The sequence below is a fragment of the Dipodomys merriami genome, unplaced genomic scaffold, assembly GCF_024711535.1.
Source record: "Dipodomys merriami isolate MVZ:Mamm:240054 unplaced genomic scaffold, mDipMer1.0.p SCAF_37, whole genome shotgun sequence".
Classification (NCBI taxonomy): Eukaryota; Metazoa; Chordata; class Mammalia; order Rodentia; family Heteromyidae; genus Dipodomys; species Dipodomys merriami.
The window spans coordinates 2,498,030-2,510,978 of record NW_027205270.1 but is presented as its reverse complement, the minus strand read 5'-3'; the positions used below and the strand labels follow the sequence as shown (position 1 = coordinate 2,510,978).

Sequence of the window (12,949 nt, the reverse complement as noted above, 5' to 3'; positions counted from 1 at the left end):
AAATTGAAAGAGCACAAGGATGAACTATCCAAAGAGATACAGGGTATCAAACAAGAGATGCATGCAAAAATAGAAGCTGCACAAACCTCAGTAAGAAGTGAGATAAATGCCAAATTAGAGGTAATGCATACCTCATTGAGAGGTGAGATCAGTACTCTGAGAACCAACATTGAATCCATAAAGGGATCCATTTCCTCCATGCAAACCACAATAGAAGCCACTGTCAACAGAGTGAATGAAATGAAAGGTAGAGTGTCAGATACAGAAGACAGAATACACCAACTGGACCAAAAAGCGACAGATATGGAAAAATCACTCAAATTAAACCAAAGGGATATTCAAGAGCAAGCAGATAATGCTAAAAAATTTAACCTTCGCATAATTGGAGTGGACGAAGGTGAGGAATTCCAGAGCAAGGGAATGCAACACCTATTTAACAATATAATCAATGAAAATTTTCCCCACCTCAAAAACGACCATCTTAACTACATCACAAAACCTTATCGAACACCCAACAAGCAAAACCCCAGGAGAAATACTTCTAGACACATTATAGTAAAAATGATAGATCTGAATAATAAGGAAACAATCCTGCATGCAGCAAAAATGAAGAAGGAGCTATACTACAACGGGAAAAAATAAGAATCACTGCAGATCTCTCCACACAAACAATGAATGCAAGAAAAGCCTGGGAAAACACCATACCAGCCCTGAGAGCCAATAACTGCCAACCCAGACTGATCTACCCGGCAAAGCTAGCATTCACATTCGATGGAGAACTGAAAACTTTTAATAGCAAAGAAAAACTAAATGAATACATAAACATTAAGCCAGCATTACAAAGAATTCTAAGAGGGGGGACACAACCTGAAGAAAGCAACCAGGAACTGGGGCCTGCCCCAAACAGGCGTTACTCAAAGTCTAACTGAGCAAGCACAGGAGGAAAGGAAAAAAGAAAAACTTAGGAAAACGGAATGGCAGGGACAACAATGCATCTCTCTATACTTTCTCTTAATATAAATGGGCTGAATTCGCCAATTAAAAGAAAACGAACTGAGGACTGGATCAGAAAACAAGACCCATCCATCTGTTGCCTTCAGGAGACCCCACCTCTCAGCCAAACATACAAACTCAGAGTGAAGGGGTGGAAAAGGATCTACCAATCAAATGCCCCCAGTAAGAAAGCAGGTGTAGCTATCCTGATATCTGACAAAATAAACTTTTCATTAAAATCAGTACAGAAAGACAAGGACGGACACTACATATTAATAAAGGGAACAATCCAAGAGGAGGATATAACCATCATCAACTTATATGCCCCAAATATTGGTGCACCCAGATATGTCAAACAAATGCTCTCAAACTTACAGAATAAAATAGATCCCAATACGATAATACGAGGAGACTTTAACACACCACTCTCACCAAAGGACAGGTCTACCAACCAGAGGATTGGCAAAGAAGCTACCGAATTAAGAGAGGCCATACTTCAAGCGGAATTAACTGACATCTACCGAGTATTTCACCCTAAAACAACACAGTACACATTCTTCTCAGCAGCTCACGGAACTTTCTCCAAAATAGACCATATCATAGTTCATGCAAGGAACTTAAGCAAATACAAAGGGATCGACATAATCCCCTGTATCCTATCTGACCACAGTGGAATCAAGCTAACTCTCAATAACAAAGCATACCGCAGAAATTTCTCTAATACATGGAAATTGAACAGCACACTCCTTAACAATGCCTGGATAAAAGAAGAGATCAGAGAAGAAATAAAGCATTTCCTACAACTCAATGAAAATAAAAACACCTCACAAAGAAACTTGTGGGACACAGCAAAAGCAGTCCTGAGGGGCAAATTTATTGCCCTCAGTGCCCACATCAAGAGAATGGAGACAGACCAAGTAAATAATCTCATGTTGCAATTAAAACAGCGAGAAAAACAAGAAAAAATGGGACCTAAAGCTACTAGACGAAGCCAGATAACCAAATTAAAAGCAGAGATTAACCAATTAGAAAATCAGAAAACCATAACCAAAATAAACCAAACAAAAAGCTGGTTCTTTGAAAAAATAAACAAAATTGATGGTCCATTGGCTAGATTAATTAAAAAAAGAAGAGAGGAAACCCATATTAATAGGATTAGGGATGCCACGGGAAACATCACAACACGTACCCAAGATATCCAAACAATTCTAACAGACTACTTTCAAAAGCTATACTCTCTAAAGGAAGAAAATCTGGCAGAAATGGATGCATTTTTAGAGAAATACAAGTTGCCCAAACTGAGCAAAGAAGAAGTTAACCAATTAAATAAGCCAATATCCTATAATGAGATACAGGAAGCTATCAAAAGTCTTCCAACAAAAAAAAGCCCAGGACCAGATGGATTCACAGCAGAATTCTATAAGACCTTTAAACAAGAACTAATACCCATACTCCTCAAGCTCTTCAGAGAAACAGAGAAGGAGGGAGCTATCCCAAACTCATTCTACGAAGCCAATTATCACACTCATCCCCAAACCAGGCAAAGACCCAACCAAAAAGGAGAATTACAGGCCAATTTCCTTGATGAACACAGATGCAAAGATCCTTAACAAGATTCTAGCTAACAGAATCCAGAAACACATAAAAAAAATAATTCACTATGACCAGGTAGGCTTCATCCCAGAGACACAGGGATGGTTTAACATACGTAAGTCAATAAATGTAATCCAATATATCAACAGAGCCAAGGTCAAGAATCACATGATTATCGCCACAGATGCAGAAAAGGCCTTTGACAAAATTCAACATTCATTCATGCTAAAAGCTCTGGAGAAAATAGGAATAGAAGGAACATTTCTAAAAACAATAAAAGCCATTTATGACAGACCAATAGCCAATATTATACTTAATGGGGAAAAGCTACAACCAATTCTCCTAAAATCAGGAACAAGGCAAGGATGCCCACTGTCTCCACTCCTCTTCAATATAGTCCTAGAACCCTTAGCCAGGGCAGTAAGGCAAGAAAAAGACATTAAAGGGATCCGCATAGGGAAAGAAGAAGTTAAACTATCCCTTTTTGCAGACGAGATGATACTATACCTCCACGATCCCAAAAACTCCATCCCCAAACTCTTAGAAATCATAAATCACTTCAGCAAAATAGCAGGCAGGATACAAAATAAACCCACAAAAATCAGTTGCCTTCCTATACAAAGATAATGTACAGGAAGAGAGGGAAATAAAGGGAGCAACCCCATTCACAATAACCTCCCGAAAAATAAAATATTTAGGAATTAACCTAACCAAAGATGTAAAAGAACTATTTAATGAGAACTATAAAAAGTTAAAGAAAGAAATTGCAGAAGACACTAAGAAATGGAAAGACCTCCCATGCTCCTGGATAGGCCGACTTAATATAGTAAAGATGGTAATACTTCCAAAACTAATATACAAATTCAACGCAATTCCTATTAAAATCCCAATGACGTACATCACTGAAATACAGAAAACAGTCCAAAAATTCATATGGAACAACAAAAGACCTAGAATAGCCAAAACAATTCTAGGGGATAAAGACAATATGGGAGGGCTATCCATGCCAAACTTCAAACTCTACTACAGAGCTATAATAACAAAGACAGCATGGTACTGGCACAAAAACAGACCTGAAGACCAATGGAACAGAATAGAAGATCCAGAAATAAGTCCACAGGCCGACAGCCAGCTGATATTCGACAAAGGAGCCAAAGACATACAATGGAAGAAATACAGCCTCTTCAACCACTGGTGCTGGGAAAACTGGGCAGCCACATGCAGAAAACTAAAAGTGGACCCCAGCCTATCACCATGCACCAACATCAACTCAAAATGGATTAAAGACCTTAACATTAAACCTGAATCTCTGAAACTACTGCAGGACAGAGTAGGAGAGACACTTGAGCTAATAGGCACAGGAAGGAACTTCCTGAACAGAGTCCCAGGGTCACAACAAGTTGGAGAGAGACTCGACAAATGGGACTACCTTAAAATAAAAAGCTTCTGCACAGCTAAATCTGTTGCAACTAAGCTAGAAAGACAACCAACTAACTGGGAAAAAATATTTACCAGCAATATATCAGACAAGGGGTTAACATCCTGTATATACCGGGAACTCAAGAAACTAATCCCTCCCAAACCTAACAAACCAATTACTAAATGGGCAAGGGAACTAAAGAGGGACTTCTCAAATGAAGAAATAAAAATGGCAAAGAAACACATGAGGAAATGTTCATCATCCCTGGTGGTGAAAGAAATGCAAATAAAGACAACCCTGAGATACCACCTTACCCCAGTCAGAATGTCCCACATCCACAAATCAGCCAACAACAAATGCTGGAGGGGATGTGGAGAAAGAGGAACCCTATTACACTGCTGGTGGGAATGTACACTTATACAACCACTTTGGAAAGCAGTCTGGAGGGTCCTTAGAAAGCTAAAGATTGACCTCCCTAACAACCCAGTCATACCACTTCTAGGCATCTACCCTGAACAACAGGAACCAATATACAAGGACACGTGCACCTCCATGTTTATTGCAGCACTGTTCACAATAGCTAGGATATGGAAACAACCCAGATGCCCCACCACAGATGAATGGATCCAAAAATTGTGGTATCTATACACAATGGAATATTATGCAGCCATTAGAAATGACAAAATAATGGCATTTGCAGGGAAATGGATGGAGCTAGAAGGAATCATGTTGAGCGAGGTAAGCCAAGAACGAAGAGACAAATAGTACATGGTCCCCCTGATAAGTGGATGCTAAATCCAAAATGTTAGGTGATACGAAAAAACTAACAGGACTTAAGTAACAAAGAACTCCCACTCATCTGGTTGAACCACTACTAAATATCCCCATGCTGCTGATCACATATATGGTATATAACATGTGAACACTGTTATATGTTACGGACTGTGATAGACAATTTGCTCCAGGAAAGTTAGAATGAACTTGTAACTTTAAATGAGCATCATTATTCCACAATACTGTGAAATTCCGGAAGTTATGTAATCACTTAATCACAATCAAAAAAAAAAAAAAAAAAAGAACCTCGGGGAAGGGAGAGAGGGAGGGGATGGTAGGGGGAAAACAATGGAGGGGGTAACAATGTTCAAGAGGAAGTGTACTCATTACCTCACTCATGTAACTGTAACCCTCTGTATAGTATCTTTACAATAAAAAAATTAAAAAAAAAAGAAAATAAATAAATAAATAAAAAACTTACCATTGGTTGTATGATTGCAAATATTCTTTGAGTCTGGTAGGTTGGTTTTGTTTTGTCAGTCATGGGGTTTGAACTTAGGGGCCTGCGCATGGGCACTGTCCCTGAGCTTTTGTGCACTCAAGAATAGCACTGTACTACATTGAGCCATTACACCACTTTTGGTTTTCTGGTGGTTAACTGGAGGTAAAAGTCTCAAGAACTTTCTTGCCCTGTCTGGGCTTTGAACCCTAATCCTCAGATTTCAGCTTCCTTCTCAGCTAGGATTACAGGCATAAACCACCAGCACCTAGTCCTCAGTCTGTTTTATCTGTTACAATTTATGTCTTTTATGCATAAAAGTTTTCATTTTAACAATGAATGTTGTGTTTTTTCTCTCTAGGGTCTTATGCTTTGTCTTGCTTAAGATATCGTTAATTTTCTTTCAGGTGACTGTTTCTAACACATTTATAAGATTTTTTTTTTGTTGCTTTATATGTCCCTCCCCCATGGTATAACCCCTGCTTTTACTGTATTTGAGGTTAGTATAATTTGTGGAGGGGAAGGGAAAAAACAAATCGTTTAAATAGGGATACAGGTGGATCCATTGCAACAATGAGATGTACAAGTCGTTATGTGGAAAAACGAACTTTATAACTTTGGTTGGGGGGGGAGGATTGGGGGGGGAGGGGGAGGATGGGAAGGGATGGGAAAGGGAAACAAAGGAGGAGGCTACAATGCTTGATAAGAAATGTACTTATTATCTTGCCCATGTAATTGTAACCTCTCTGTACAGTATTTTCACAATAAAAAAAGATATTGTTAATTACCCATGGTCATAAAGATAAACTATCTAAATTCTAAAAAGTTTACCTTTTCCTTTTTACACTGAATATGCCTGGAATACATTTTTGTTCATCATGAAGTTGGGATTTAATTGCTGTCCAAGCTCTAAAGAATAGCTTAATCTTCATTTCTTTATACATTGTTCTGCCCTCTCTGTATATAGTAAACTTCTACATTCATGAATGTATTTTAGGGTCCCCTTGTTTCACTTTTCTGTTTACTCTTTAAGAAATGATACTTTAAATAAGCTACATACAGAATAAGTTTTGATGTCTGACATAGTAATTCCCTTACCTTATCACTTCCACATATTTTTCAATTTCCCATAAAAGTTACACTATCTACCTGGCAAATTCCATTCAATAGTCTACTGGAAGGAACCACTGGTGCCCAGCTCTTTTTAAAGGATTAGATTAATATCTTACTTTCTTCTATATGCCCAATATAATATCAAGAAAAAAGAGCACATAATGAATCAGTAAAAGGTTAAAGACTATACAATATTCTCACCTAAATGAAAAGGGGGAACAGGTCACAGAATACACAAAGTGTCATTACCTGCATCATCTTTCTGAAAGGGCTTTTTTCCAACCAAGAAGGATGCCTTAGTTACTGCTCTTTTACTGTAGATCCCTTCTTCATGTTTAATATTTACGGTGTCTCGGGGGTTATCATCCCTTGTGCCTAGCACTTGAGCTGGAAAGTCTGGAGCAATAGCATCATTGGATCCTATAAAAAAAAATGTAGGGGAAAAAAATAAACACTAACACAGACTTCAAGTTGAGAAAGAAGTCTAAACAAATTGCCTCTCAGAAAACATCTATGAAAGAAGCACTGTGACACGAGTGTTACAGAGTAAATTAGGCTATGTTAACCAAACTAAAGCTATCAGACATTTGGAATAAATGCCAGCAAAGAAGCAAATGACATCAAGACATAAAAAGTGAAGCATTATTTTCAGGAAAAAGACTACTTCCAGCATTCCAAAAAGTTTTTGAAGGAAGAAGAAAATAGATTATACCTTGAGGATTGAGAAATAGGCTTTTCTGGTCTGAGGAGAAAGGTAGAAAGGCATGAGAACTTGCCTAAAAATAATTAAAGCAAAAAAGGGTTGGAGTCTAGAAAGTATGAAGCCCCAGGTGAAAAGTTCATTATCACCCCCTTCTCAAAAAAAAAAAAAATTCTGTAGTAACTGCAGAACTGTCTTTTACAAAATAGATTTTCTTTTCAAATGAAGGATTCCTTGTATTATAGGAATCTGATCTATAACATAATCACAACAGATATTTTGTTCACCTTTCATAAATCTGCTTCTTCCTCAACCACCTTTTTAACAAAAGGCACTTCTACTCATCCAGTTTAGTTTCTCACTCTAGAAAACTAAAGATCATTCTTCACACACCCTTATCCTTTTTCTTTCCATATGCTATCACCATATGCTATTTCCAAACTAAAAGGTAATTCTATTAGTTACATCACTTTAACCCTAAAAGCTTCCACCTCTGCTACTGATTAGTGCAACAGCCTTATAATCAACATGACTTACTTCATCTTTCTTTACATTGACTCTGACTTTTCATCAACAAGTCATGTCATCACACAGGCAGAATCAATCTTACAAGTATAAATAAAATTGCACTTGCTTACTAAAGTCCAAATGCTTTAATATAGTTTACATGCCTGTGCATGATTTTTTTTTATCTATCTTTAAACCATATTCACCCACTATTCTAACATTATCCTGCTAAACACATCTTATTGGAGGGTCACTGTTTTGGACTAAGCTCATGCAAAAGAACAGACCAAAATGGAGTCACTTGTGTTAAGCGCCATGCAATCAAACAAAAACTTCGAACAGGAAAATATTCCTAAATAGACCCATTTTCCATTAAAAGTGAGGTTTGCAGCAACCAACTGAAAAAGACCATTTTAACAAAATGGGAAGAAAAAGTAAGCCTTTTCTTTAATCCTTACAAGGAAGTAACATGGGAATCAAACTGGTAGGGGGGGGTATTATTATTTCCTTGTTCTTGTTATCTTATTAAAACCAACTAATTTGCCAGCAATCAATTATTTAGCAATCAATTATGCAGTGGGTTACTGCCTGGTTCAGGGTATTTAATAAAAGCCAATTTGATTTTTAAACTAAAGTCTGAACTTAGGGCCTCTACCACTTGAGCCATATCCCCTAAGCCTTTTGGCCTAAGTTATCCATAGGCTCTTGCACTTTTGTCCATGACCAATAGCTCCTCTACTTCTGGCTTGTGTTTTTGGTGATCAATTGGACATAAGTCTCATGGACTTTCCTGCACAGTTGGCTCTGAACTGTAATCCTAAGGATCTCAGCCTCTTGGTAGCTAAGATTACAAGGCATGAGTCACCAGCACTCCATCACATTGAAGGCAAATGGCTTCCGGGTTTGAGGCACAGTGGTCAGAATACATCTTGCCTCCATTCTTTGCCCTCATCCTCTATATTTCACCTTAAAAGTTGCCTCCCAGAAAAGGAGAAAATAGACTGCACCTTGGGGGTTGAGGATCTCCTAAAACTGAAGGGGTCCCCTTGTTTTGCTCACAGAACTCTTCCTTAACACTTACTATTTGTAATTATGGACTTATGGTTTGTTTGATGACTATCTCCCTTCTTGAATTTAAACTCTATCTTAGGAGGGGCCATGTGTAACTCTGTATACCCCTTGTAAATATAGCACCTATAAATCTGCTTGGAACCTATTAACAATTTTTTTTGGGGGGTCCGGTTGTGGGGCCTGAATTCTGAGCCTGGGCACTGTCCCTCAGCTCTTCAGCTCAAGACTAGCGCTCTACCATTTGAGCCACAGCGCCACTTCCGGCTTTTTTTCTGCTTATGTGGTGCTGAGGAATAGAACCCAGGGCCTCATGCATGCAAGGCAAGCACTCTACCACTGAGCCACCTTCCCAGCCCACAACTTTAATTTTTTTTAATCTTTTTTTTTTTTTGGGGGGGGGTCATTCGTGGTTCTTGAACTCTGGGCCTGAGCACTGTCCCTCAGCTCTTCAGCTCAAGACTAGAGCTCTACCACTTGAGCTACAGTGCCACTTCTGGTTTTCTCGTGGTTTATTGGAGATAAGAGTTTCAAGGACTTTCCTGTCTGGACTGGATTTGAACAGCAATTCTCAGATCTCAGCCTCCTGAGTAGCTAGGATTACAGGTGTGAGCCACTGGCACCCAACCAACTTTAATATTTATTTGTTGAAAAAAGCAAATGAATATTAGCTGATAGCTTCCTTCATTAAAAAGTATAATCTAAACAGGGCACCAGTTTAGAGCCTCATGTCTTTAATCCTAGCTACTCGAGAGGCTGAGATCTGGTTCAAAGCCAGTCCAGGCCGGAAAGTCTATGAGACTGTTTTCTCCAATTAATCATCAGAAAACCAGACGTGGTACTGTGGCTCAAAGTGGTAGAGTACCAGCCTTGAGCAAAAGAGCTCAGGGACAGCACCTAAGCCCCAAGTTCAAGCCCTGAGACCTACTTAAAAAAAAAAAAAAAAAAAAAGATTTTCAGCAAGGCACCTATAATCCTAGCTTGAGCTAAAGAGCTCAGGGACAGGGCCCAGACCCAAATTTCAAGCCCCATGACCAACAACAACCAAAACAAAACAAAACAAAAGTTACATATATATATTATACGTAATTTTATACATATAGTCTTGCTTAAAAAAACAGAAAAACAATGTGAAAAAACAAACTTGAATGTGTACTGGGATCAGATCACATACAGTTTCATATTTTTTCACTCTAGGAGCAATATATTTCCCATGACATAAGACACAATATCACTGAGTAATTTTCTTCTCCATCATCCACCACGATGTTACATTTTAGGTTAATGTCTTCAACTAGATGGAAATCTCAGAAATGTACACAAATAGCAGGACACTAGAACTGTTCACAAAGTACTGGGACACTTGACTAGATTTCTATTATCTATAGATATTCTGTCATTGAAACAAATGTCTTTACAACTAAGAGTGGGAAAGACCATAGAATTTCCTATTGGCAATAAATTAAGTGAGCCTGTTTCACTTCTAGAAAGTATGCGTTTAAAAATCAGTCAGCCAGGGAGTTGGTGGTTCACAACTGTAATCCTAGCAACTGAGGAGGAAAAGATCTGAGAATCACAATTGAAAGCAAGCCCAGGTAAGCAAAGTACATGAGGTTCTTACCTCCAACCAAACACCAAAAAGTCTTAAATAGACCTGCCATTCAAGAGACAGAGCACCATTTGAATAAAATGCTGAGGAGACGGTGTCCAGGACCTGAGTTCAAACCCAACTACTAGTGCATGTGTGTGCCCCACCACAAACAAAATCTTTCTTTTTTAAAAATTTTATTGTCAAGGTGATGTACAGAGGGGTTTACAGTTACACAGTAAGGTAGTGAGCATATTTCTTGTCGAACTTGTTACCCCTTCCCTCATTTTTCTCCCTCTTTCCCTACTCCCATGCCCCTGCAAGTTGTACAGATCATTTCCAACACAGTGTCTTGTATCACTGTTATATTGGTTCCCCCTTTGTTCTGTCTCACTATTTTTTTGTTCCCCTTCCCTTCCCTTCCCTAATTCAATATATATATATATATATATATATATATATATATATATATATATATATATATATATATAATACAATACCTAGAGTACTTCAGTAGAAGAATGGATAAAGAAAATGTGATATATACACACACACACATATATATATACATATACTTACATACAATGGAATTCTATGCTTCCATCAGAAAGAATGACACTGCCCCATTTATAAGGAAATGGAGAGCAGGGGGAGGATGGGAAGGGATGGGAAGGGGAAACAAAGCAGGAGGCTACAATGCTTGATAAGAAATGTACTCATTATCTTGCCCATGTAATTGTAACCCCTCTGTACAGTATTTTCACAATTAAAAAAAAAAAAAAAAAGGAAATGGAGGGACTTGGGGGAAAAAAAATCATATTAAGTGAAGTAAGCCAGACCCAAAGACCCATGGCTTCTCTTATTTGTAATAATTAGTATATGTCTAGGACAATCTTAGCAGATGAGCAGAACAGCTCAGTAGCTAAGTACATAACCATATAGGATGATGCTAAGTGAAATGAACTCTAAGATATGGACACAGACATTTTCCTTTGTTGTGTTGTTGTTGTTAATGTACTACGGGATTTCTTTTTTCTTTTGTGTTTTCCCCCTATGGTTTATCCCCTGTTGTCACAAAATCTTTCAAGGAATGAAAACATCTTGAATTCTGGTTATAGACCCAATATGCACACTTGATGAGCATTTTTGTGGTTCATTTATCTCTATCAATCAGAAAATTAAGAGGTTATATCAAAGACTTTAAAACAGCTGCTATTAGAAATTACTTGGTCCTCAGTTAAAATTGTTTTAAGAAATGAGGGCATAAGGGAGACAGAGTAGGAAAGAGTACATCACATACATATATATACATATATATAACTAATAAATGCTAATGAAAAATCTTTTAAAAAGAAAGAAACTACTTAGTCTCTTAGAAAAACAAGAAAAAAATCTGCCTACTACTAAGGTCAACTTCTCTTTTTCATGAACACACACACACACACACACACGGACAATGAACACACACACACACACACACACACACACACACACACACACACACACACACACACACACACACACACACACACACACACACACACACACACACACACACACACACACACACACACACACACACACACACACACACGGACAATGAAGAAAGCCATTTGTCAAAGTAAACTAAATATCTCCTATACACCATTCAAAATGTTATCCCCTCAAATCAAACCATCACACCACACCAACTCGCTATACTTCAAAACAAAACAAAGCTAAGCCAAGCCAAGCCAAGCAAAATAAAATAAAATAAACAAAACACATGTCACAGATAGCACCTATTAAGCTCTTTCCACTTTGTGGTTTGCCAGTGAAGAAGTCAAAGGATGATGCTGAAAGCTATCTTAAACTTCTAGGGAAACAGTGATATTCAGTACCAGATGTATTCCATGAACAGTAAGTTCCAGGCAGTTCAAAATTTCAACATTGGATAGTATTCTGTTCTTTTCTTTTCTTTTTTTTTTTTTTGTCGGTCGTGGGGCTTGAACTCTGGGCCTGGGCGCTGTCCCTCAGCTCTTCAGCTCAAGGCGAGCGCTCTACCACTTGAGCTACAGCGCCACTTCCGGTTTTCTAGTGGTTTATTGGAGATAGGAGTCTCACGGTCTCTCCTGCCCGGGCTGGCTTTGAACCACGATCCTCAGATCTCAGCCTCCTGAGTAGCTAGGATTACAGGCGTGAGCCACCAGCGCCCGGCTTATTCTGTTCTTTTCAATGCTATTAAATCTTTCAAACAGAAGATTTTATGTTGTTGCTATTATAAAAAACAAATTGGAATGGCTGTGACTAATTTCATCTGAAACAGGGAGAAGTGGTATAATGCCCAATGGCTGCACATAAGCCATCTGTTAGTAACTGCATTTCCAACTTACTTATTCCAACATATTTTTTATGAACTATTTTCTTTCAAAAACCAAAGCCAAAAATAAAAGTTCTGTTTGCTAAGTTGTTAGATCAAAACAGAATTTCTCTATATCCAGAAGCTGCTTGAAAAAGAACTCTACATGCATTATATGCAGATTGAGAAAAAAATAGAAATATTAAAGACACTATGAACCAAGAAAGCTTAGAAACTTTTTCCCTAGATGGAGTCCACTAATTGAAATAATTGACCATATAATTTTCACCAAATACTTACTAAATGCTTAATGGTATACAGCATATATGATTACTCACTACCTATCTGAATCAGAT

The 12,949-nt window shown here is 38.0% G+C and overlaps 1 protein-coding gene across 4 annotated transcripts in view; it reads right to left on the bottom strand.

Moving 5' to 3' along the window:
* Alms1 (ALMS1 centrosome and basal body associated protein) overlaps positions 1-12,949 on the bottom strand; it is a 144,503-nt gene that overhangs the window by 49,608 nt on the left and 81,946 nt on the right. For all 4 annotated transcript variants that reach the window (XM_069988979.1, XM_069988980.1, XM_069988982.1 and 1 more), the window contains one exon: positions 6,642-6,812. In XM_069988979.1, the coding sequence (XP_069845080.1) occupies positions 6,642-6,812 (171 nt within the window). The remainder of the gene's footprint in view (positions 1-6,641; positions 6,813-12,949) is intronic.